This window comes from Hemitrygon akajei, chromosome 17, assembly GCF_048418815.1.
Source record: "Hemitrygon akajei chromosome 17, sHemAka1.3, whole genome shotgun sequence".
NCBI lineage: Eukaryota > Metazoa > Chordata > Chondrichthyes > Myliobatiformes > Dasyatidae > Hemitrygon > Hemitrygon akajei.
Genome location: NC_133140.1, coordinates 49,282,151 through 49,309,790, shown reverse-complemented (window position 1 = coordinate 49,309,790; position 27,640 = coordinate 49,282,151). Strand labels below are relative to the sequence as shown.

Genomic DNA, 27,640 nt, shown 5'->3' with positions numbered 1-27,640 from the left:
ATAATTTCCAGCACTTTGTTTTTATTTCAGATTTCCAGCATCTCGTGTATTTTGCTTTTGGATTACTCTCCAAAACAGGTTGCATTCAGTAACTCAACACAATCAATACTGGGTGACTGCAGCAGAAACCAAATTCCCTTTCTTTGCCCTCTGCACAGGTAAGCAAAAGTACAAGCCTCATGTCAACAGGTATATACAATAAACTTAAGGTTGAAAATCTCACATTTAAACACTTTCATAAGGCAAGCTTTCAAAATTTTCAATTAGGGTAGGTCATACGACTCTACAATTTCCCTTGTGGTCTCCAAGATCCTTTGGCAACTCCTTTGACTTGGTGTTAATTTTGCTTTTCTTTAAACTACTTGAACACAGTAAACACTTAAACAATGCAGGCAGATTGCTAGTGAGCAGAAGTAGGTGATGCAGACAATATTTACAGAGACCCAGAAGTGTTTCATTCAAGTTTAAAAAGAATGGATTCCGAGCAATATTAGAGTTCAAATGATATATTCACAATCTGCACGATACCAAAATAAATCCCCATTTATCTTTAATCAATTCCACCTATTTCTCTTGTTGCAGGCCCTGTTTCAAGTTTATAATTTGCTATATATATATTTTTTAAATCAGACCTCACAGCATTTCAGTAAATGTTTACATGTTTAACATGCCTGCTTCAGAATAGTTAAACCAGCCATATATTTAACAGTGCATACAAATGATTGTAACTTTTCCAAAACCTTTTAATTTGAACGAACAGTTTAACAAATTACTCAATTTTGGACTTCAGAAATAACAGCTTGAAAATGGAAATAAAACATTATCAGTGTTACAATATAGCATGGTCCAAAGACTTTGCCAGAATTTAAGGCAATGGGAGGGAAAGGAAAAAGAAAGCAAAATAAACACTGCCCAAGCTTTATAAAGCAAACAGAATGGGCCCTGCTCACAAGCACAGATTCAGAATAAAAAAAATGTTCCACTGTTGCCATTTAAATTTATTACTTAACCACAGAACTAAGATTCTAGAAAAGAATCTTATTACCACATTGTTTTTTTTTGAAGCTCTTAAACTTATGGATGAGGTTCCACTTGGGTTGACATGCAGCTATTTGGAGAAATGTGCATCACTAAATGCTTTACTATTTATGTTAGCAGCTCGTGTGATTACAGCCCATACATCAAGTGTACACAAATAAGGGCCTTAAAACATCAAAACTTTTTTTAAATGGCAGCAGAAAGCAAATGTACAGAAATTTGTTCCTTTAAAAAAAAGAGCAGAGATACAAGGACAAATTTGTGATATACGTTTAATTCTCACCAGCTGCTCCCCTGCATGGCCTCAAAAGAATTGAGCACCTCACACTGTGCCATGGTTAGTTGACTTTAAATTATACATTCAGTAAATATAATTAAAAGTTACATATACAGCGAAGAGATGTCCATCAGAGTTCCTCTGGATTGAGTTGTGACAAAGTCCAGTTTGGCTTAGCAAAATCAGATGAAACCTGAAAATATCCAAAACTGAACAGAACATGTTTTGCAAGTGTTTTATCAAAGTTTACTGGTGAGCACACTGTACACCAGGGCCAGTGTGATGGCCACTCTCCTCATCAGAGCTATCATTGTAGGCCTCCCGCCGGTGCCCTCCGGCCGAGCCACGTGTATTGTCAAACTCCTGCAGGTCAACCTCCTCAATGTCACCAATCGTCTCAGGGACATCCGGCCTAGCTGGGAGTAGATATTCCAGTTCCTGAAAACAAAAAGTATTAATTTTACACTTCATTTTTCATAAGTGGTTTAAAAAAGCTTCTCTAAATAAAACTTAGTGTTGTACAATATTAGATGCAGAAAATCTGACTGACTCACAGAATGAAACCACCAAATTAATTTTCAAACTTCCTACTTACAGCTATCTTGTCAGGGTTAATCCAATTATGCTCAGGGAATTGAACATCAAATTTGACAAACAAGTCTCCTTTTTCAAACGGATTACGATACTGCGGCATTCCTTCCCCTTTAATAACACGAACACAACCTACGGTTGAAAGAACATCCAAGTTTAACAGAATGATAAAAGGCATAAGAAATTTATTTGTATGACGAATGGAATACCACTAAGTGTTAAAAACTACAATGAATAACTAAACATGTCTAAAGATCAGTGAAAACAAATCATTCAGTCCTGCAAACACTTATACACAGATTTGAGTCAATTCGGTGACAAAGTGTTCATTTGCTATCAAGAATACAGAAAAGAAAACCTATTAGTCCCAATCCCATTTGGATACTAGAACAAATTTGATTTTTCAAGAGTTCAGTTTTCCCACTCAACCATGAATCAATTCATCTTTAAGGATGAATCCTACTATACAGCACAATTGATACCAAACCATTTTTTTCTTTACATGTCACTGGTCAAATAATAACTGAAGACATACTTCTCAAGCTTACAACTGCCCTTATTTTAACACTCACCCATCAGCGACAGTACCCCCAACAAAACAAAAAGCCAAATATACAACATCCAAACAGGGCGATTTAACAGGATCTAGATCTTATTAGATAATAACTTTCTAGCAGGGATTCATTAACGTAGTTCAAGATCAGTTTTAATTACTTAATGGTACCTCATCAAGGACTAGAATTGTGTCACATTCCTCTTTGCACAAGTTGATGTTATTTAAAGATACCTTGCAAACTCACTTAGTTGAGGATTTTCATCCTGTTGGTCATTCAATTTTATCTAATTCATATTCCACCACCCTGCATCCATTTCTCATGTCTATTCAGACAAAGAGTTCTGATTTTATGATAAGATTTTAGGGATTGCACAATAGCACAGTTAGTAGAGCTGTTGCTTGATCAATCCAGTGACCCACACCTGACCACTGGTAGAGATTACGTGCTTTCAAATTTGCAAAGGGGAATGTGGTGGAAGTATCAGAATCCACAGGTATCTGATGGAGATTAGTGTAATTGGTGCCCAATGGTCAGTACACACTTTATGGACACTAAGGGCTCCGTGTTTATGTTGCAAGAAATGAGATAATTTCTTCTGCAAATGCATTGAGTTCTGACTAAATGGTAAAACAAAGAAAGACAAATATACCAGTAGCAAGTATCCCCAGAGAAACTAAATACGTTGGCACCAAGAAACAAGGAAATCCCAAATACCATTATTCTGAAACTTATCATAGCACAAACTGAGCCATGATGTCACTGCATACAGTACTTTTAGCAGAGTCCAGATGACTAATGAAACAAAGCATACAAGTTTTATACCATATCCTCATGAACCCAAGGTAGACCAGCTATTTCTGCTATTGCATCAGAGTCTCAGTGAACCAGTTTATACATTTTAAATTTGACTTTATAGTCATAGGTTAAATTGTGACTGTAAATAGCTCCTTGTGTAGATGGATGATAGGATAAGTTGAGAACAGCTGATGAATACTTTGAGAGAGAACAGGGTGCAGGCAGAAAAACGGGGAAGATTGGACTGATGGGCAAGCTAAGTGCCACAGAGACCAGATCGGCTAAGTGACCTCCAGTGTTATGGGAACAAAGGAACAATCAGGACGGAAGCGGAGTTAAGATGGCGCTAAACAGCGACTCCTTTACTTGCATCTCTGGAAACAGTTCTATTTCCATCTTTAATATCTTTATTTTTCCTTTTCAGGGTTCTTTTGAAGACCGTGACATGGAGTTACACGCTGACTTGGTTCTTTGTGGTAATGGGACCCGTTCTCGGGGTTTCAGGACTGGTCGATGTCCGGCACACTAAGGAGTTGGCCTGAGAGGTGGCCTAGTGTTCGGAAGCCTAAGATCTCGAGGCTCTGGAGACAGGCGGATCGAGGGTCAATGTCATGGCAGGAGACTCATGTGTCATCAGGGAGGCTGGAAAATCTTTCACTGTGGGCCTGAAGACCTGAGATCTTTGTGAACTTTGGGCACAGAGCTTGTAAAAAAAAAAAGCGACAAAGCAGACTTTTTAACATCGTAAACCAGCGGGTTGTTGTTGTTCTGTCTCCAGCTCGCTGTGAAAATGGGGGACACCGCCCTCTCCCTTATTAGGGAGAGAGAGAAACCTGTGGGTTGCCAAATGCTGGATGAATTGCGATAGTCTTTGGGGCAACTGCAAGGTCTGTATCTTTGCTATTGCTTAGATCACGCTTGTGCTCAGTAGCAGGTGCACTTTTTGTTTTGCTAGTGGGGGAGGGATGATTGTTGCTTACCGCTGCTTACGCATGGGAGGGGAACTTTGGGGTTCTCACGTTTAACTGTCGTTCATTCTTTGGGGCACTTCTGTTTTCGTGGATGTTTTGCGAAGCAAAAGCATTTCAGGATGTGTATTGTATACATTTCTCTGACATTAAATTGAACCTTTGAAAACTTGTATGATTTCTCCTTAGATGTGGTCATCTCCACAGAAAAGGTGGTGTAAAAGTGACTATTTATATTGCAACTTTAACACAAGAATACTTACAATGGTCATTTCACAAATCATTCAATAAAAACCCATATACCAATTGAACATCAGTAAATATAAAATATCAGTAACTTTTGCACTGGTACCTGGCTCAATAACTTTTCCTGGAGGATACTTCACAACAATATGCCGACCATCCAAATGTTGGAATGTGAATTGAAAACCACAGAGTGCTTCAACAAGACCAATTTTGTGGGTCATGTGCAGGTCATTTCCCTCTCTCTGAAATACCTAGAAAAACAATAACTGTCTTTAGTGGTCCTATAAAGAAGCATCACCAGTTTAAGAGTGAAGTAAATGGTAACAGGTCAGGTATGATACAGTTTGATAAACAGTCTCCAGAAAAAAAGTGAAATGCTGGGTATACTCAAGTGGCAGATAGCATCTACAGGCAGAGAAGCAGACAATATATTCAAAGTTGACAAAATATTAATGCTGTTCTCCCTTTCTTTACAGAAACTTCCGGACCAGAATATTTCCAGCCTTTACTTATTTTATTTCATATCTCCAACATTTGTAGCTGTTCGCTTTTCATCAGTGCACCACAGCTGTGCTTTGTGTATTTTTGTGTATAATTTCAAATTTCAATTCATTATAAAAGAAACAAATATAGGATTTCATTTCATTTGATAAACCACCACTGCAGGCATCACTACTTTTGAGATATAATTCAATTGCCTTGGCTTTATCTTAAGCAATTTCAATATGAGAATAAATACTGCATGCATCAAATCAGTTTACAACACTGACATTGCAAGATTATTTACTTTTCTTTGAAAATTGTATTAAGGGAATGCATAGTTGCACACAAAACTAATGTTACAACAGCCACATGAACCAAGCTTTTTCAGCATTTTCTGATTCCTCCATAAACAGAAAATATAAAGCAATTATTCATGATAATTATACTTTGTCACTAATTGAATTGTGCTTGAGTAAAATCTGAGTTCATGTATCAATACTAATCAGAAGTGAATTGCTTCAGTATTTTTACATTTGCTTTAAATACAACACAAAATTCGTGGGAAATAAGCAAGTTATGACAGACTGCTTATCCACAATACAAGTTTTGGATGAGAACAGCGGGACAAGAATGAATAAAGCAATTTCAACATGATTCTGGATATTTTCCCCAGTATGGAATCTGTAAAGAAGGGCCTTGCGTAATAGCAGCATAACTGACTAAATTCTCTTCTAAAAGTGTTCTGACTTTTCAAGTTTTGCATCAAGCCAGAGGCCAAACACCACCCATCAAAAAATATTATAATAGGCTGAATGTCTAGATGGGGCAAATGCCTATCAGCTGATTATGGAGCCAGTAATAAAAAACTATGATGCTATTATGCAGGAACTTGGGAACATAAATTGGAAACAGATGAACGCATAAACGTACTACAGATGCATGGAGATTGCTTAGGGAGCACTTGCATGGGGTTCTGGATAAGTTTGTCCTCACGATGCAAGGAAAGATTGGAATGGTGAAGGAACCGTGGCTGACAAGAGACGATGAAAATTTAGTAGAGGAAGAAGGAATCTCACTTAACATTTAGGACGCAAGATCAGAGCTCCTTTGTTACAAGGTAGCCAGGGACTTAGGAGAGATAGAAGGGGATATGAGGATTTGGTTGAATAGGATTAAGGGAAACTCCAAGGCATTATACACATGTGAAGAATAGGAGGATGACTATGGTGAGGGTAGGACCAATCCATAGGGATAAAAGAGGAAATCTGGCTGTAGTCAGAGCAGGTAGGAGAGGTCCTTAAAGAATACTTAGCTTCATTCTTCACTAATGAGAGGGACAATGACGAATGTGAGAACAGTGAAGAGGTTAATATGCTGGAACATGTCAAAATTAAGAGGCTGTGCTGGAACTTTTGGGAAAAACAGTAGGGCAGATAAATCCCAAGGGTTGAATGGGCTATACCCCTTAATACAATGGAAGAGATTGCTGTACTTTTGGTGATAATTTTTGTATCTTCACTAGGCACAGTAGTACAAAAAGATTGAAGGGTGACAAATAAATAATAAGGACAACCATGGGAATTATAAACCAGCGAGTTTAAGTGGTGGGCAAACTTTTGGAAAGGATCCTCAGAGACAGGATATGAGAACATGTGGAGAAACATTATCTCATTAGGGATAGTTAGCATGGCCTTATGAGAGGAGAGAGCACCTCATGAGCATGATCGAAGGTAGTGACTAAACAAACTGACAAAGGTAAAGCAGTGGATGTGGAGTATATAGTGGCCACTTTATTACATACCTCCTGTACCTAATGAAGTGGCAACTGCGTGTATGTCCATGGTCTTTTGCTGCTGAGCCCAGTCACTTCAAGGTTTGTTTGACGTGTTGTGCATTCAGAAATGTTCTTCTGCACACCACTGATGACTTCTCTCATCTAAGACATTTTTGCCCACAGAACTGCCACTCACTGAATACTTTTTATTTTTCTCCACCATTCTCTGTAAACTCTAGAGACTTGTGTGTGAAAATCCCAGGAGATCAGCAGATTCTAAGATAATCAAGCCACCCTGTATAGTACCAACAATCATTCCACAGTAATTCACTTAGGAAAAGCCACAATCAATCAGGAAAGCTCACCAATACCTCCACTTTCTCAGGAGGCTGAAGAGATCTGGACTATACACGTGTCATTCTACAGATGTGCAGCAGAGAGCATCCTAACAAGCTGGATCACTGCATGGTATGGAAAATGCCAGAAAATGGCTAGTTAACAACATGAAGGATCCCACCCACCCTGCCTGTCTATCTCAGTCCCGTCACGTATGAGGCTACATAGCATCTGCACCGGAACCACAAGAATCAAAAGCAGTAAATTTCTCTAAGTAGTAAGGCTGATCAACACCTCCACCCACTAACCCACCCACCACAGCTTTATCATTTCCAATCTGTCACCTTATGTATAGACACTGGTGTACCCAGCGTCCCTTTATGGATGTACAATCAATGCATATATTATCTATGTATTTATATTTAATATGTTCTTCACGCTGCATCGAATCTGGAGTAAAATTAATTCATTCTCCTTTACACTGAAAATGACTAAACAATCTTGAATTACATACATCTTTCACTCTGATGTTTGCTCTGAACAACTGAACTTACAGCCACATGATTGGTTCAATTGATATTGCATTAATAAAGTGGCCATCAAGTGTTTATTTTAGTAGGGCATTCAACAAGGCTCTCCATATTAGGGCGGAGACATGGATCCAAGGAAACTTGGCCGTGGATTCAGAATGAGCTTGCCCACAGAAGGCAGAGTGTGGCAGTAGTTGCACAGTATTCTACCCGGAGATTGGCGATTACTGGTGTCCTGTAGGGATCTGTTCTAGGATCCACTGTGTTTTTCTTACCGTAACTATAAAAAGTATTCATCCCCCTTGAAGTTTTCATGCTTTATTGTTTTACAACATTGAACTGCAGTGGATTTAATTGGGCTTTTTTGACACTGAGCAACAGAAAATCTCTTTCATGTCAAAGTGAAAGCAAACCTCTACAAAGTGATCTAAATAAATTACAAATATAACAAAAAAAGAATTGGTTGCTTAAGTATTCACTCCCTTCAAGTTAATACTTAGTAGATACACCTTTGGCAGCAATTACAGCCTTAAGTCTGTGTGGATAGGTCTCTCTCCGCTTTGCACATCTGGACATTGCAATTCCTCCTCATTCTTCTTTACAAAACTGCTCAAGCTCTGTCAAACTGCATGGGGGATCGTGAGTGAACAGCCCTTTCCAAGTCCAGCCACAAATCCTCAATTGGATTGAGATCCAGACATTGACTTGGCCACTCCAAGACATCAACTTTTGTTTTTAAGCCATTACTGTGTAGCTTTGGCTTTATGCTTGGGGTTATTGTCTCGCAGGAAAACAAATCTTCTCCAAAGTTGCAGTTCTCTTGCAGACTGCACCAGGTTTTCCTCCAGGATTTCCCCATATTTTGCTGCATTTATTTTACCCTTTACCTTCACAAGCCTTCCAGGGCCAGCTGCCGTGAAGCATCCCCACAGCATGATGCAACCACCACAATGCTTCACGGCAGGGATGGCGTATTTTTGACAACATGTGGGGTGTGGCTTATGCCAAATTTAGCATTTAGTCTGTTGGCCAAAAAGCCCAATTTTGGTTTCATCAGATGATAAAACTTTCTTCCAGCTGACTTCAGAGCATCCCACATGCCTTCCAGCAAACTCTAGCCAAAATTTCATGAGAGTTTATTTCAACAGTGGCTTTCTCTTTGCCACTCACCCATGTGGGCAGCAGTTGCTATATGCACAACCTCTCCCATCTCAGCCACTAAAGCAGTGTTGTCATAGGTCTCTAGGTGGTCTCTCTCACGACTCAATTTCTTGCATGGCCACTCAGTTTTTGAGTATGGCCTGCTCTATGCAGATTTACAGCTGTGCCATAATCTTTTTATTTCTTGATGATTGATATAACTGTACTCCAAGGGATATTCAATGACTTGGAAATTTTCTTGTATCCATCTCTGGACTTTTCAGTAACCTTTTTTTGGAGTTGCTTAGAGTGTTATTTTGTCTTCAAGGTGTAGCTTTTGCCAGGATACTGACTCACCAGCAGCTGGACCTTCCAGATACAGGTATATTTTTACTACAATCAATTGAAACACCTTGACTGCACAGAGTCCCAATAACAGATCATTATGTAAATTCAGAAACCAATTGGCTGCACCAGTGATGATTTGGTGTGTCATATTATGGGGGGTGAGGTGAACACTTATGCAATCATTTTATGTTTTACAATTAATTTTGATCACTTTGTAGAGATCTGTTTCCACTTTGACACAAGAGTCTTTTTCCATTGATCAGTGTTAAAACAGCCAAATAAAATCTGTGATTCAATGTTGTAGAACAGTAACACAGGAAAGCTTCTGGAGAATGGGGGAAATACTTTTTATAGGCACTGTAAATGACTTAAATGGGGAAGTAAAGGTTGGCATGTTACATTAGGAGATTGACAGGGTGCAGAGCTGGGCAGAGAAGTGGCAAATGGAGTTCAATCTGGAAAAATGTGAAGTGATACACTTTGGAAGGTCAAACACAAAGGCAGAATACAGGTTAATGGTAGGATTCTTAGCAGAGTGGATGAACAGAGATCTTGGCATCAACTTCAATATATCCCTCAAAGTTGCTAAACAAATTGACAGGTTTGCAAAGCAGCATATGGAGTTCAAAAGCTGCTAGGCAATGCTGCAGCTCGATAAAAGTCTGGTTAGACTACATTTGGAGTATTTTAAACAACACACACAAAATGCTGGTGGAACACAGCAGGCCAGGCAGCATCTATAGGGAGAAGCACTGTCGACGTTTCGGGCCGAGACCCTTTGTCAGGACTAACTGAGAGACACTAAGACACTAAGAGATTTGAAAGTAGTGGGGGGGGGGGGGGGGGGGAGAATGCAAAATGATAGGAGAAGACCGGAGGGGGTGGGATGAAGCTAAGAGCTGGAAAGGTGATTGGCGAAAGTGATACAGAGCTGGAGAAGGGAAAGGATCATGGAATGGGAGGCCTCAGGAGAAAGAAAGGGGGAGGGGGAGAGCACCAGAGGGAGATGGAGAACAGGCAGGGTGATGGGCAGAGAGAAAAAAAAACAACTAAATATATCAGGGATGGGGTAAGAAGGGGAGGAGGGGCATTAACGGAAGTTAGAGAAGTCAATGTTCATGCCATCAGGTTGAAGGCTACCCAGCCGGTATACAAGGTTTTGTTCCTCCAACCTGAGTGTGGATTCATCTTGACAGTAGAGGAGACCATGGACAGACATATCAGAATGGGAATGGGACGTGGAATTAAAATGCGTGGCCACTGGGAGATCCTGCTTTCTCTGGCGGACCGAGCATAGGTGTTCAGCGAAACGGTCTCCCAGTCTGCGTCGGGTCTCACCAATATATAAAAGGCCACACCGGGAGCACCAGACGCAGTATACCACACCAGCCGACTCACAGGTGAAGTGTCGCCTCACCTGGAAGGACTGTCTGGGGCCCTGAATGGTGGTGAGGAAGGAAGTGTAAGGGCAGGTGTAGCACTTGTTTCGTTTACAAGGATAAGTGCCAGGAGGGAGATCGGTGGGAAGGGATGGGGGGAAAGAGACGAGTGGACAAGGGAGTTGCGTAGGGAGCCCTTCCCACCAGACAGGAATTTGGAATTTGTTGCAAAGGATGTAAAAATATAAGTAATATCTGAAAATGCTGCTTTCCATTTCTTAAATAACCTAAAGCTGGAGAAGAGTGACATAATTAACATGGCTTACAGATGTTACCGTAGATTCCGGATTTTAAGCCGCTACTTTTTTCCCACATTTTGAACAGCTTTGAACTTTGCGGCCAATAATCCGAAGCGGCTAATGCATGATTTTTTTCATGCCGCCTCGTAAACATTTTGCCTCATAACAGTAGACCAATAAAATTGATGAGTAGTTCACAGAGGTCCAATGAAATTGTACGATAAATCAAGCGCACTTTCACAATTAAATTATTGTAAATCAGTCATTTGTACTCACCCTCATCAACATGGAAAACACTCGAAGCATTGTGCTGCCTACTTAGTTTAAACTATATTTGTTTTCTGTACTACATCGCGGGATGCTATGACGTCACACCCGGTTTCGCGGTGTCTTGTGGGAAAATGCCGGTTTGCGATAAACGGAAAGGAGGGGGGGAGCGCATTACGCGAGCGGCTTTGGATCTGAGCGAACTCTGCTTTTAAGTTAAAGGTGATCAATAACTTTTCCTGGTAGGCTGCAATATATATATTTTTTTACCAGTCGTTAGGAGATATTGGAATGTTGTTCAGTAAAGAAGTATACGCAACGTATATTTAAAAGTAGCCGCGTACGGGCACGGTTCGAAAAAAAGCATTTGCAATATGTATTTGTTTTTGTTACCATATGGATTTAATTAAAAGTTAAAAAAATCCTCACGTGTAATATCTTTCTGTGTAAATATCTCATATTACAACGTGGGACACCTGCGGCCGAAAATCCGGTGCGGCCTAAAATCCGATGCGGCCTTTACAATTAAAAAATTGATTTTATTTCTAAAATTAGAGCCAGCGGCTTTTAATCAGGTGCGCTCTGTAGTCCGGAATCTACGGTAACTGCCTGGAACTCATGAGACAAAGTACCTCAATGATTTGAGGGCTTTGTCTATGTTAGACTTTTAACTCCACTTAAGAATTTAGAAAAAAAGCATGTTAAAATTTTGGACTGCAAGCTGATAGAGAAAGTTTGCAAAGCAAATGGGCACATTTATCTTCCAGTAGTTTATGAATTTGAGTTTTTTTTTTGTGTAACTAGCCCATTTAATTCCTGCACTGTGGATTTCTTCCAGAAATTACAACTTTGTGAGTTTGAAGCACAAATCATTTAAAAGTTTTCAAAAAACTATCAAGGGTGAATTAATTATTCAAAGCACACAAATGTGTTTCCTTGCCTTGTATCTTCAGGTTGTGGTACTTTACAGAGGGAAGAAAATTCTTATTTGATCACTTGATACAGGTAGAAATAACGAATGTAAGTCTTAATTCGGTCTTAGCCCAGCCAAGTATTGAAACAGTTTGGATAATAATGGCATTTCCAGTTGAAAATTTTACACTGTCTACATTTCCACATAATTTTTTCCTATCTATGCCTCTCATAATTTTATAAACTTCCATCAGGTCACTCCTCCACCCCAAAGCAATCCAATTTTGACAACACCCATCATGGCCAAACACCCCAATCCATGCAAAATTCAGGAGAACCTCTATTACACTCTCCAATATACTATAGAATACGGAATCAAATGATTTCTCCCTGATCCCAATAATGAACTGACTGTAAATTGTATCAGGATTTCTTTAGGCATTAGGTCAACTCTTTCAAAATCATTTGACCACAACATTAAGTTTTGACACAAAAATAAAAAGTAGCATCAAATCTTTCAACTTGCAGTCACACACCTCATGTTCTTTCTCCTGCAGTATAAGGATAATGTCACCAGGTTCCACTCCAGGAGATTGGTCTGCTTCTCCACTAAATGTAATACGTTGTCCATGCTTCATGCCTTTGTCTATATGAACTTCTAGAATCTTCACTTCCTTTATCACCTTCTTCCCCTCACATTTTTTGCATCGATCCTTTTCATTGATAACTTCACCTGTAATAGTCCCAAAATATAGCACAAGTTAGGAAACAGTCTCACAAAGCAACCTTTCAAAGGATTCAAATGTCATCAGATAACTGTTTACATTAAGAAAATATTGAAAATTAGACTTTGCAATATAAAAGATATACCACATATACATGCATATAAACTATTTCAAAGAACTTTATCAAACTAAGCTTGCTGCGTGCAGACAGTTCAAAGCACCTGAGTGGTGATATGGTTCCAATGGCACACTGAAGCTGTCCTCAGAAGATCTCTGAAAGCCAGCATTAACTTTGACAGCTATGAAGCTAACCAACAATTCTCAAGTGCTTCCACACACACTTACAAACCATTAGAAATGAAGTAATTTAAAAATAATTCTAAATCTAGATGCATCCACAAGGCCAAATACACGAACCTTTGGCTACTGGTTTCACAGAGTACCAATACTGTGTGGAGGGCCAGATGGAACTCTGCAGCCATGAGCTCAAGCCTATTCACTTGAAAATCACTCAAATTGACAAAAAAAATGGAAATGTAGACTGTTTCCTTTATTTTCATGGCTATAAGTAATATCTTGTAAATTTAAAAGTAGTAAGGCTAATTCCAATTGCCACTAAATGACATTGATCAGTCATCAAGGAAACAAAGAGCTTTGACAGCATTAAGCATGCTGTAAAGCTAGTGACTGGGAGATAGATCCACAGAACCCATCACTGAGGCTCAGATGTCTTATGGTTTGCTACAACTTACCGTTATTAGGCTCCTCAGTCACAAATACTAGAGTAAGCTTCGTTATTATGCATTCTTATCTGAAAACTCTGGCTGTTGTTGAATTAATAAGCACTGGACACAAGATAGTAAAGACAAAATAATTCAGATAACTAACAGTACCCTCCTGTGACATGCACTTTTCAAAATCTTGATTATCTGACCACTTTACTACATTAGCAAAAAGTCTATCCATCAGCCTAGTGTTTTTCCTGTTAAGCGTTATGGATGAGACAATCCAGCACAACAAATTATCTTTACATTTACAGCACTACAGTCAAGACCAAGTTCTCATGACCTAACAAATATATAATAAAATTAATTAAAATTGTTGTCTCCTCAATTATCAAATTCAGATGTTTTCAGTCTGGCAAATATATCACATCCTGCACATTTTAAAAAAAAGTGAAAGCCTGATCTCTACGTGGTATTTGTCAGCAGTAAAACTTGACTTACCTTCTCCATTACAATCAGTACACACAGACTGCATCTGCTGAACCATTCCTGGTGCTAACTGTCTAATCATGATCCGTATACCTCGACCCCTGCAAACATTGCACTTTTGAACAGCTCCTGCCTTGCCTCCTTGACTGTTTAGAAAAAATACAACAAATAAATGTTTTGTGTGTGATTTAGATAATGTGCTTATTGACAAAAAAATTCACAAAAATATAGGCAAATTTATTCCAGTTTAATTGTGAAGGAATAGCCCATGGCAATTAAGATCTAAAAAAGGATGCGAAGAATACTTGGGCATAAAAGATTAAATTTTTCATAACACTTTGTTGAACCAAAACAGAAACCTTGCTGAAAAATAAGCACCACATTAACATTGTGCTTGTATGTAATTAACAAATGGCCACTTTTACTAATTAGTTGAAAACTACCACCTTAGAAGTACATCTCATCACCAGTACATTTTAATGAGAATACTTCATCTTAAAACATATATCAGCGTGATCAAGAAACCGTTGCAACAGGAAGAGGAGGAGTGAAGGGCTTGTGAGAGCGCTGAGTGCTGGGAAGCAGCTGAGGTGAGCATGCTTTAAAAAGGTGCATGCAGCGGGTACTCGGGACAGTGTGATCGAGAAACCGTTGCAGCAAGAGGAGGAGGAGCAAAGGGCTCATGAAGTAATTGGCAGGGACAAATAAAAGGACAGTTAATTGAAGAGGAACGGCCAGTGGTGTGAGTGGCTCAGGGTAGGAGTGGAGCTTTGAGGCTTTGGCTTGAGAAGCTTCGGCGAGCAGAGGCTGAGGACGAGCTTGCTCCAAGTGAGGCGAAGCTGGGTAAGTTCCTTTAATTAATTTAATTAACTTAGGGAGTAGGTAATAGAGGCAGCAGTTAGGGCAGTCGAGTGCTCCATATGCAGGATGTGGGAAGTCAGGGGCAGCACAATTGTCCCTGATGACTACACCTGTAAAAGGTGCATCCAGCTGCAGCTCCTGACAAACCGAGTTAGGGAGCTGGAGCTGGATGAACTTCGGATCACTTGTGAGGCAGGTAGCTGGTTGACTGTCGGGAGAGGGAAGGGGAATAGGCAGGAAGAGCAATAAGTATACCGTTTTGGATACTGTTGGTGGGGACGACCTACCAGGGACAAGTTGTAGTGGTTGCGTCTCTGGCACGGAGATTAGACCCTCAGCTCAGAAAGGAAGGAAGGAAAAATGGAGAGCAGCAGTGATAGGGGATTCGATAGTTAGGGGGACAGATAAGAGGTTCAGTGGGAGAGATCAAGAATCTCAGATGGTCTGTTGCCTCCCTGGTGCCAGGGCCTGGGATATCTTGGATTGAGTTCTCAGTATTCTCAAGACAGAGGGTGAGCAGCCAGATGTCGTGGTCCATGCAGAGACCAATGACGTGGATAGGAACAAGGAGGTGGTCCTGCAAAGAGAGCTTAGGGAGTTAGGCGCAAAGTTGAAGGACAGGACCTCCAGGGTTGCAATCTCAGGATTGCGCCCTGTGCCATGTGCTAGTGAGGCTAGAAATAGGAAGATAATGCAGCTAAATACGTGACTAAGGAGATGGTACATCAGGGAGGGCTTCATGTTTCTGGACAATTGGGCTTTGTTCCAGGGAAGGTGGGACTTGTTCCGATGGGACGGCTTGCACCTGAACTGGAAGGGGACTAACATCCTTGCGGGTAGGTTAGCTAGTGCTGCTCCGGGGGGGTTAAACTAGATTTGCAGGGGGAGAGGAACCAGAGTGTTAGAGCAGATGTTGATGTAGAGGAGGATAAAGGTCATGCGAGGATTGCTTGTGAGGACAGAAATCAAAGGTTTGTATGTGATAGAAATGTTCTCAGGTACCAAGCAGAAGAGACTGGGGAAGAAGTGCCTGGCTCTCAAATAGAGAAATATAGGAGACAGAGTGTGAGGGAGGATAGGCAGATGATAGAGAAGGGATGCGCTCAGACCGAAGGTTTGAGATGTATCTATTTTAACGCAAGAAGTGTTGTGAACAAAGCAGATGAGCTTAGAGCATGGATCAGTACATGGTGATATGATGTGGTGGCCATTACAAAGACTTGGATGGCTCAGGGAGAGGGGCAAAAGAGGTGGGGGCGTGGCACTGTTGATCAGAGATAGTGTCACGGCTGCAGAAAAGGTGGACGTCATGGAGGGATTGTCTACGGAGTCTCTGTGAATGAAGATTAGGAACAGGAAGGGGACAATAACTTGACTGGATGTTTTTTATAGGCTGCCCAATAGTAACAGGGATACCAATGAGCAGGTAGGGAAAGATCCTGGAAAGGTGTAATAATAACAGAGTTGTCATGATGGGAGATTTTAATTTCCAAATATAGATTGGCATCTCCCTAGAGCAAAGGGTTTAAATGGGGTGGAGTTTGTTAGGTGTGTTCAGGAAGGTTTCTTGACACAATATGTAGATAAGCCTACAAGAGGAGAGGCTGTACTTGATTTGGTATTGGGAAATGAATCTGGTCAGGTGTCAGATCTCTCAGTGGGAGAGCATTTTGGAGACAGTGATCATAATTCTATCTCCTTTACCATAGCATTGGAGAGAGATAGGAACAGACAAGTTAGAAAAGTGTTTAATTGGAGTAAGGGGAATTATGAGGCCATCAGGCAGGAAATTGGAAGCTTAAATTGGAAATAGATGTTTCAAGGAAAAGAACGGAAGAAATGTGGCAAACGTTCAGGGAATATTTGTGTGAAGTTCTGCATAGGTACGTTCCAATGAGGCAGGGTAGTTATGGTAGGTTGCAGGAACCTTGGTGTACAAAGGATGTAATAAATCTGGTCAAGAAGAAAAGCTTACAAAAGGTTCAGAGAGCTAGGTAATGTTAGAGATCTAGAAGATTATAAGGCTAACAAGAAGGAGCTTAAGAAGGAAATTAGGAGAGCCAGAAGGGGCCATGAGAAGGTCTTGGTGGGCAGGATTAAGGAAAACCCCAAGGCATTCTACAAGTAACCAAAGAGCAGGAAGATAAGACGTGAAAGAATAGGACCTATTAAATGTGACAGTGGGAAAGTATGTATGGAACCTGAGGAAATAGCAGAGGTACTTAATGAATACTTCACTTCAGTATTCACTATGGAAAAGGCTCTTGGTGATAATAATGATGACTTGCAGCAGATTGAAAAGCTTGAGTATGTAGATATTAAGAAAGAAGATGTACTGGGAAGGAATCAAGTTGGCTAAGTCACCGGGCCCGGATGAGATGTACCCCAGGCTACTGTGGGAGGTGAGGGAGGAGATTGCTGAGCCTCTGGCGATGATCTTTGCATCATCAATAGGGACGGGAGAGGTTCCAGAGGATTGCAGGGTTGCGAATGTTGTTCCTTTGTTCAAGAAAGGGAGTAGAGACAGACTAGGAAAGTATAGACCAGTGAGTGGTCAGAAATTGGTAAGTTGATGGAGAAGATCCTGACAGGCAGGATTTATGAACATTTGGAGAGGTACAATATGATTAGGAATAGCTAGCACTGCTTTGTCAAGGGCAGGTCATGCCATATGAGCCTGATAGAATTTTCTGGGGATGTGACTTAACATATTGATGAAGGAAGAGCAGTAGATGTAGTGTATATAGATTTCAGCAAGGCATTTGATAAGATACCCCATGCAAGGCTTATTGAGAAAGTAAGGAGGCATGGGATCCAAGGGGACATTGCTTTGTGGATCCAGAACTGGCTCGCCCACAGGAGTCAAAGAGTGGTTGTAGACTGGTAATATTCTGCATGGATGTCTGTCACCAGTGGAGTGCCTCAGGGATCTGTTCTGAGACCCTTACTCTTCATGATTTTTATAAATGACCTGGATGAGGAAGTGGAGGGATGGGTTAGTAAGTTTGCTGATGACACTAAAGTTGGAGGTGTTGTGGATAGTGTGGAGGGTTATCAGAGGTTACAGCGGGACACTGACAGGATGCAAAACTGGGCTGAGAAGTGGCAGATGGAGTTCAACCCAGACAAGTGTGAAGTGGTTCATTTTGGTAGGTCAAATATGATGGCAGAATATAGTATTAATGGTAAGACTCCTGTCAGTATAGAGGATCAGAGGGATCTTGGGGTCCGAGTCCATAGGACGCTCAAAGCAGCTGCGCAGGTTGACTCAGTGGTTAAGAAGGCTTACGGTGTATTGGCCTTCATCAATCGTGGAATTGAATTTAGGAGCCGAGAGGTAATGTTGTAGCTATATAGGACCCTGGTCAGACACCATTTGGGAGTACTGTGCTCAGTTCTGGTCACTTCACTACAGGAAGGATGTGGAAGCCATAGAAAGGGTGCAGAAGAGATTTACAAGGATGTTGCCTGGATTGGGGAGCATGTCTTATGAGGATAGGTTGAGTGAACTCAGCCTTTTCTTCTTGGAGCGATGGAGGATAAGAGGTGGCCTGATAGGGGTGTATAAGATGTTGAGAGGCGTTGATCGTGTGGATAGTCAGAGGTTGTTTCCCAGGGCTGAAATGGTTGCCACAAGAGGACACAGGTTTAAGGTGCTGGGGAGTAGGTACAGAGATGTCAGGGGTAAGTTTTTTTTTAGTCAGAGTGGAGAATGTGTGGAATGGGCAGCCGGCAATAGTTGTGGAGGCGGATACGATAGGGTTTTTTAAGAGACTTTTGGATAGGTACATGAAGCTTAGAAAAATAGAGGGCTATAGGTAAGCCTAGTAATTTCTAGGGTAGGGACATGTTCGGCACCATCTTGTGGACCGAAGGGCCTGTATTGTGCTGTAGGTTTTCTATGTTTCTATGAAATTTTCTTTGAAAAGTATAAATGGGAAGTTTATTGCTGAAATTCAGAGCAGCAATTAAGTCTCCTTACAAACTTCATCGTGCTGCCTCATGTTTTGGTGCTATTGTAAAGAAATGCAATATAGACTTAATTCAAATTCAAAATTGTCAGATATCTACCTTCTTGTTCCCAGCATATTAAATAAAGAGCACCAAGCTCTGTCACCTTGACAATACTGTATCCCAGCCCTAAAACTGGCCAATTGCAGTTTGTGGTAAGGCTTTTCTGCCTTATTCTAATCAAAAACAGGCTTTAAAAATCCAAGATTTAAAACAGTTCTAGCTTAAACTTGCATATTTCTTAAATAATATACAACTTACCCACTACATGAACTACATAGGACATTTTTGCTCAGCTGTAGTTTTGTTGTCTTTGCATTATACAAGTCTTCTAAAGAAACCCTGTTAAATTGGAAAAAAAATTAGCATAGTAATAGATACACCAAGAGAGCTTTAAAAATAATTTAAAAATCCACTCACTTGAGGGGATGTACCATATCCTCTCCCCTTCGTCTGCTGTTGCGGTTTCTACCTTGACCGCCCATGAACCCGAAGAGACCTCCGCCAAAGATATGTGAGAAAATATCATCCATTCCACCTCCGCTACCACCACTCTCACGTAGACCTTGTTCACCATAGCGATCATAAAGTTCCCGTTTCTCTGGATTCGATAAAACTTCATAAGCAAAGCTTATTTCTTTAAACTGTAGATGACAAAAACATTTGAGTAATTATTTGAGTAATCTTAAAGCTAAAGCAATTTAAACATTCCCAAATAAACTTGAGCTTCACCATTTACTATTAAATGCTAAATTACAGTGAAAACGCTGCTAATAATATTACAAGTAATTGCGTTGGAAACTTTCACTCATGACAGTTTTCCCCAAAAACAAGCCCCGACTTCTGCCATCTTCCAAGAGGACTACAAGTTTGTTGTAGGGTCTGAAGGCTCATGTGCTTCAAGAACCAGGAGAACTATGTTGGCTGGAGTCAGGGCCATATGCTTCGAATCTTAGTACAGTCACCCATGCCAAACAGGTCAAAGGGTAGAGGCCAAACTAAGAGTGGTCCACCATTCCTCCAGGTTTGGGGGGGGGGTTCAAGCTCAGGGCTAAAACAACCTTGACTGGTAAAACAAAATTGTTATGGAAACAGCAATGAAGAATACTTCTATATCTGTGTGCGATGGCATTCCTGAGTCTCCACCTGGAACCTGCATGACAGTAGTGAAAACCAAGAGGAAGCTACTGACACAATAAAAGAAGCCCCAAATACCACCAAGACCAAAATTGGTTTTGATGACCAAAGACAGAGATGGAGGACCTTCACTGCTGCCCTGAATGCCAGCAGCGTAACTGGCACCCTCTCTGACCTCTGCTGTGACAAGGAACATTAATCAATTTACTCATGAAATAAATGCCCCAGCTAAAAACAAGATTTTATAAGTGACGAGTGCTCCAGCAAATGGTCTCATTAAAAGGCATGTTTTTAAGCACAAGTGTGGTTGCAAAAATACAGTAACCAACTTCCAAATGTATAACCAAAAACCCATGGGATAGAGTTCAATTAATCCATTGGACATCTGTATAACAGTAGCAGGAAAATACAAGGAATACCAAACAAACATGGAACAATAGAATCATTTCACACCAAATAAGCCTTTCGCTATGAAAATGTTAATTTTTACAGCATAGTATAAAAACCTGCTTTAAATAAGCCATGAAGCTAACACCAACAGCATTTTGTCCAGCACTTTTCTACCTAATTGCACTGTATAGCTACAGTAAAAATTAACTTAAAAGTGAATACACAGGCAGGTACAGTAGATTCTGGTTAATTGGGACACTTCAGGAACAGTCAAATCTGCCCCAATTAGCCAAAGTTTAATGGAAATAAACAAAAAAGGTATAAAAAGTTAACTGTTTAACTGAGTAACAAATTTTGTAGTTAAATGATATATTGAAAAAAAATCAGAACACTACCAAAATTACAATAGTAATATAAAACTACTAGTTCCTTAATAGTTATAGGAATTCATCCAACCTACGCTCACGTTCTTTTAACTGACTGTAAAATCAGCGCAGACGTCTGGTGCAGATAGTGGACTGCCTTTATACAACACATCCCCAGTAGTTGGGCAGACGTTGGATTTAATTGTTAAGGATGTAGTTTTGGGGTACTCGGAGGCACATGACAAAACAAGCCTACATCAGTATGGTTTTCTTAAAGGAAAACCTCGCCTGACATACCTGTTGGAACTCTGAAGAAATAAGAAGCAGGATAGACACAGGAATCGGTGGATACTGGGTACCTGGATTTTCAGAAGACCTTTGGCAAGGTCCCACACGAGGCTGCTTAACAAGTTATATTACAAGATAGTAGCATGGATAAAGCAGTGACTGATTGGCAGGAGGCAAAGAGTAGGAAGACAGGGAGCCTTTTCTAGTTGGCTGTCGGTGACTGGTGTTCCACGGGGGTCTGTGCTGGGACCATTTTGTTTTATATGTCGTCAATGGTTTGGATGATGGAATTGATGGCTTTGCGGATTATACAAAGGTAGGTGGAAGGGCAGGTAGTTTTAAAGAAGCGGGGTTACCGAAGGACTTGGACAGATTAGGAGAATGGCCAAAGAAGTGAGAGATGGATTAGTATCAAGAAGTGTATGGGCATGCACTTTGGTAAAAGAAATGAAAGGGTTGACTATTTTCTAAAGAGGGAATATTCAAAAATTTTAAGTGTGAAAGGACTTTGAGATGGTGGTGATGAAGGCAAATGCAATGTTAGCATTCATTTCAAGAGGACTAGAATATAAAAACAAGAAACTAATGTTGAGACTTTATAAGGTACTGGTCAGACCTCACTTGGTACCTTGGAGTATTGCGAACAGTTTTGGGCCGCTTATCTAAGGAAGAGTTCAAAGGAGATTCACAAAAATGATTCTGAGATTGAAAGGCTTATCATATGACGAGCATTTGTGGCTCTGGACCTGTACTCAATGGAATTCAGAAAGGGGAGGGTGGAGAGGATATTTCCTATGGTGAGAGGGTCCAGGACCAGAAGGCATAGCCTCAGAATAGAGGGGTGAACCTGTGGAATTCGTGCCACAGGTGGCTGGCTGTCAAGGCCAAGTAACTGGGTATATTTAAGGCAGAGTTTGATAGATACTTGATTAGTCAGGGCATGGAAAAAAGGTGGGAAATTGGGGTTGATAGGAAAATGGATCAGCTATGATGAAATGGCAGAAGACTCGATGGGCCAAATGGCTAATATTTCTCATCTTACCTTATCTTCAGTTAAAAAATAAATAATGCTGATCTTTACCTTATCACCAGCATTTGGGTTTTTATCTGGATGGTATTCCTTAGCCAACTTGCGGTATGCCTTAAAAATAAAGTACAGAACAAATAAATTGGTACAAAAATATTCAATTTAGTCAGTATCTTGCACATTAACTTGCTTGTTAAAAACATGCATGCAAACTTGTGTTCTTAATGTTCATTGTATATTAATAAAACTGACAATACTGCAAATATTGGAAAAATCCAATTCACAAAAAAACCCAAAGAATGTGTCAAATAGAGTATTAAAAATTACAATTTAAGACCACACCGCAACAATATGTACATATCAGTGCAATCATATACTAAAGCAACAAAATGGTGTTCTCTAAAAAAATTGTACATCAATGAGCATCTCTTTCCCTTCTGCATACTACTCCCAAAGGTATACAGGTCACATTAGCATACTGTATGATGGATAACCACATCTTGTCGAGATAGAGTCAAGACCAAATTCAGCCTTGAAAGAACATCTACAATACATGGAATATTGAATCTGGCCTGGTTGCTGCAGTAAACTTTCAAGCCAAAGGACGGACACTCCAAATTATCCACTCAGGTCCTTCTGCCACAGATTCTGCTATCTCAGCCTGCTAACACTTTTTTTTTTAACTTCCAATGCATACTCAATGCTGCCAACTCCACTTCATACAACATACACCACAAAGCTACAACTTAAAGTTTGGACCTTGGCTGAAAGGGACGAGATAGCAGATATCCTGTGTGAAGAGTGATGGAGAAGGAAGAGCAAATGACCCCTTTGAAAAGCTATTGGTACTGGTGGGGTGGGCTGATGTCATTAAATGGAAGATATTGTTTGAGAGGAAGTCTAAAGCTTTAATAGGACATGTAGAACTAAGTTAATATTTCCCATTATAACTTATCTACTGCTCCATGATAAAAAGTACCATTTTAAACAAAATGTCCCCTTCAAAGTGATCAAGTAGCTTGACTGTCAATTCAATGCTAGTAAAGTCATACAAATCATCAGAAAATAACCTACCAGATGCCTAGATGCACAGCTTGGAATAAAAGGATGCCCCGTTAAAACCTGGAGGAGGAAGTTGTTTGGCCAGAGAGTGGTACACCCGCAGAATTAATTTCTACAGAGTATTGTGGAGGCTAAGCTATTGAGTGTATACAAAGCAGAGATTGATGGGTCCTTGATTGGTAGAGGATTAGTGGTTATAGGTAGAAGAAAATCAGCAACAACTCAATGGCAGATCAGACTCAATGAGAGAAATGGCCTATTCCTGCTCATATTTTGTGGTCAAATGAAGATATCATTGGATGATATTTGTACCTTCTCATTTGTTAACTACAGGATTAGTTAACAGATGACTGAATAACAGCAACTGGAAGAGCATCAGGCAAACTAGAAAAAACTGGAAATGCATGGTAGATTTTGTCAGAGGATGGAATTTTCTCTGAGGTAATTCCTGAACTGCAGGAAAGGATATGACAGGATCTCACGTGGAAAACGGGTCCAAGGTAAATTACAATAGGATCCAAAGGAAGATGACAGATCAGATCCAAAATTCCAAAAATGACTTGGGAACAGGAAGCAGATTTCTTTTTTTGTAATTGGAAGCTTTAAACTAGTGATATCACAGAGATTGGTGCTGGGACTCTTACTACAACTATATATATAGCTGGGTGATCGAATCAGAGACTTACACAACATTAAAGGTATCTCAGATGAGTATTTGAATCACCAAGGCAAAGATTACGGACCAGTAAAGAATACCTTGGGTAATAAAGTAGGTAAAGAACCCAAGTGATAGACACCCAGATCTATGAGGTCAACGGTTATGAAGGATAAACAGTTGGCACGGGGTAGGATATGTGCAATTTTGGATTAATTAAACAAAGTTCAAAGTACTCGAAGATGGAGGTTGCCCAATTCTACTGCAATAATCAACAACAAACAGGAGAATTACAGGTGACAAGGAGAGAAACAATGTTTTGTTAGAAAAAAATGTTCTATCTGATGAAGAAAGGACACGGAATACCAGAGTGATAGTGTGGGAAGGAATGTCAAACCCCTGAATCACTACAAAACAGCGAAAATCTCTTCACCTGAAGGACTATATCAGCTGAAAATATTAGCTCACCACTGTGTCAAGGCATTAAGGAAAGGCAATGAATACTAGGCTTGTCAGTAGCACCTACATCCTGAACGTGTTAGGACTTGTATTTCCATCAGATAAAAGTTCATTTCTCATTAATTCCAGCTCACACAGTGAACCTTCAAACCTAACCAGACATTTTAGTGGTCTCCGATCTCCTTCCCAGAATATTTATACATAGTTCTTTCTCACTCTTCTATCAGAAAGGACACTTAGTTCATATTTAGTTCAGAAGTATGTTAAAACATCAATTAAAAAAAAACTACATGGTGTTTCTCCCAATTGTCTGCCTTACCAAAATTGCTAATTCACTATTGAAAAGACTGCAGCAATTGAAAAATAAGAACCATACCAATAAATGCTAACAGAATGGAAGATTCTACAAATGTTTCCATGCATGGATATCCAGGATCATCAAAAAAATAATTTCACACCACAAATTTCAGGTTCAAAAGAGATCTTGAAGATCAGCTAACTCAGCAAAGGATAATGACTGAAGCAGTAAATTACGTTCTGACAATCAGGAGAGGTAACAAGGGAACCCTTATTACACTTTCTTTCAGTCACCCAGCAATATATCAGTTCTGTAGAGAACATTCAATGATTGGACTAAAAACTTCAGAGTAAGGTGCAGTGGTGGGGAAATTACAAACATCAGCGTTTAGATTTTAATGGATTGTAGCTCCAACTACAATTACTAAATAGCATGCATTTTATAAGCCAGAAATTACGCTACATTGTTGTCTCGCATGTCATTCAGCTGTAGGCTTCTTTTCAGCAATCATTAAAGTGAAAATACGATGTCAGACGTTATGTTAATACTGTTTGTCATCGCATCAGACTTAAAACATAATGCCAGCAGAATATAATTTCAGTTTCCTTGTGTCCTTCCAGAACAGGCGTAACTTAGCTCCAGCGACCAATTGTGTCAGGTCTGGTGATCACGGCATCTCTGCAAATGGCCTCCGCAGTCACCGGTATTTCAGTGTGGGAGCCAACAGGATTCAACCTCTGCGGCGACAACGACACGAACAAAATGGTGTCGTGGTGTCGGGTTCAGCAGCGAGCCCGGCGGCCTTCCAAATCCGCACCAAGCGCTCTACTGCGAGGCCGGGCAGAGAGCTGCCACCTCTACCCCTCACTACTCCGTCAAGCCCCCATCACGGCCGCGACTGTCGACGGGAGCACCTCGCTCCTCCCGCCGACAGCGCCGGATTTATCGCATCCAGAGGGAAGTCTCTCCGGAGCGGGCAGCCCGCCTACCTGACGCCGGGGCCTCCATCGCGGCCTAGCCGGCGAGGCCTCTGCTTGTTCCCTCCCTCCCCTCGCCCAACCCCCCCCCCCCCCCTCCCGGCCAGTCATCGCCTCCCCTCCCCACCCCCACTAACTGACCGGCGCCGGCTCAGTCGGCCGCCCAGAGCTGCTGCATCCTCACCGCTTTCTCTGACTTCCCCTCCACCCTGATGGTTACCGACCTTCTTGAGCTCGTTCTCCGTGGCGCCAGGCTGAACCCCGAGAATATCATAGAGCTTTGTGTCAGCTACCGACGCCATCGTGACAGAGAGGATGGCGCTCGAGCACCGGTCACAAGTAGACAGGCTGCGGAAGTGACGTTGCTCCTTTCCTCACATAGAGCGCGTTTACGTCATCGGGGATCGGCGTGTCTTGGGAGGGGGAGGGGAGAGAAGCCGCTTCATGAATAGAGGGAGGTCATTGCGGAAGGACTCAAATCTGGTCATACCTGTTGTGGACATGCAAATAGATTACAGAAAAGTGGCAGATATGCATATTGTAACAGATGAGCAGGTACTCACGTTTATTAGGGGCACATGATGCTAATCCTGTATGTGTGTAATGAAAAATATCATGCGGTTGTTTTATATAATTATACACAAATATTGCATACAAGTATCGGTGCAAAAGGATAATACAACAAAAGTTATGGAGTTCACAGCAGAGAAACAGGCCCCTCAACCCACCATGTCCATTCTGACCATCAAGTACCCATCTGCACTAATCCTTTTTACCAGCATAGTAATCCCATATAAGTGACCAGTTGAAGGGACTCAACTCAAAACGTTGACTGTACATTTCCCTCCATAGATATTGCCTGAGCTGCTGAGTTCCTTCAGATTTTTGTGTCTTGTGATGCCATTTACCAACATTACCTTCTTTGGAGATACATAGAACGGCAGATGATTGAATCTGGAGCAAGAACCAAAAATGCTGGAGAAACTCAGGATCATGCAGCGTCCGTGGAAAGAAGTGAATGGTTGACACTTTGGTCAACACCTTTCATCTGGATTGGCCCTCCATGCCTTCACAATTCAAGTTGTACATCTATTGCACCTACAATATTGTGGCAAGCATTTGGTCCATGATGACAGACGAGAAAAGCTTGTTTAACTCAACAGCTGGTTTTAGATAGATAGATAGATAGATACTTTATTCATCCCCATGGGGAAATTCAACTTTTTTCCAATGTCCCATACACTTGTTGTAGCAAAACTAATTACATACAATACTTAACTCAGTAAAAAATATGATATGCATCTAAATCACTATCTCAAAAAGCATTAATAATAGCTTTTAAAAAGTTCTTAAGTCCTGGCGGTAGAATTGTAAAGCCTAATGGCATTGGGGAGTATTGACCTCTTCATCCTGTCTGAGGAGCATTGCATCGATAGTAACCTGTCGCTGAAACTGCTTCTCTGTCTCTGGATGGTGCTATGTAGAGGATGTTCAGAGTTTTCCATAATTGACCGTAGCCTACTCAGCGCCCTTCGCTCAGCTACCGATGTTAAACTCTCCAGTACTTTGCCCACGACAGAGCCCGCCTTCCTTACCAGCTTATTAAGACGTGAGGCGTCCCTCTTCTTAATGCTTCCTCCCCAACACGCCACCACAAAGAAGAGGGCGCTCTCCACAACTGACCTATAGAACATCCTCAGCATCTCACTACAGACATTGAATGACGCCAACCTTCTAAGGAAGTACAGTCGACTCTGTGCCTTCCTGCACAAGGCATCTGTGTTGGCAGTCCAGTCTAGCTTCTCGTCTAACTGTACTCCCAGATACTTGTAGGTCTTAACCTGCTCCACACATTCTCCATTAATGATCACTGGCTCCATATGAGGCCTAGATCTCCTAAAGTCCACCACCATCTCCTTGGTCTTGGTGATATTGAGACGCAGGTAGTTTGAGTTGCACCATATCACAAAGTCCTGTATCAGTTTCCTATACTCCTCCTCCTGTCCATTCCTGACATACCCCACTATGGCCGTGTCATCAGCGAACTTCTGCACATGGCAGGACTCCGAGTTATATTGGAAGTCTGATGTGTACAGGGTGAACAGGACCGGAGAGAGTACGGTTCCCTGCGGCGCTCCTGTGCTGCTGACCACCGTGTCAGACCTACAGTCTCCCAACCGCACATACTGAGGTCTATCTGTCAAGTAGTCCACTATCCAATCCACCATGTG

The 27,640-nt window shown here is 41.0% G+C and overlaps 1 protein-coding gene across 1 annotated transcript; it reads right to left on the bottom strand.

The window, feature by feature from the left end:
* Positions 1–722: 722 nt before the first annotated feature.
* Positions 723–25,772, bottom strand: dnaja2a (DnaJ heat shock protein family (Hsp40) member A2a). The gene is made up of 9 exons (XM_073070079.1): positions 25,634–25,772; positions 22,013–22,072; positions 19,172–19,395; positions 19,013–19,093; positions 13,892–14,025; positions 12,477–12,673; positions 4,579–4,723; positions 1,911–2,038; positions 723–1,753 (listed from the first exon to the last, which is right to left on the bottom strand). The coding sequence occupies exons 1-9, from the start codon at positions 25,709–25,711 to the stop codon at positions 1,562–1,564; spliced, it is 1,239 nt and encodes a 412-aa protein (XP_072926180.1). The 5' UTR covers positions 25,712–25,772; the 3' UTR covers positions 723–1,561.
* Between the last annotated feature and the right edge of the window lie 1,868 nt (positions 25,773–27,640).

What these genes read in the sequence shown, in the direction of transcription:
- dnaja2a (XM_073070079.1), bottom strand. Translation starts at nt 25,711, where the DNA reads ATGGCGTCGGTAGCTGACACAAAGCTCTATGATATTCTCGGGGTTCAG. An exon ending in CGGAGAACGAGCTCAAGAAG is followed by an intron (nt 22,073 to 25,633) that starts GTCGGTAACCAT and finishes TTTATTTTTAAG; the next exon opens with GCATACCGCAAGTTGGCTAA. An exon ending in AGGAAAAGTTATTGAGCCAG is followed by an intron (nt 2,039 to 4,578) that starts GTACCAGTGCAA and finishes TTTCAACCGTAG; the next exon opens with GTTGTGTTCGTGTTATTAAA.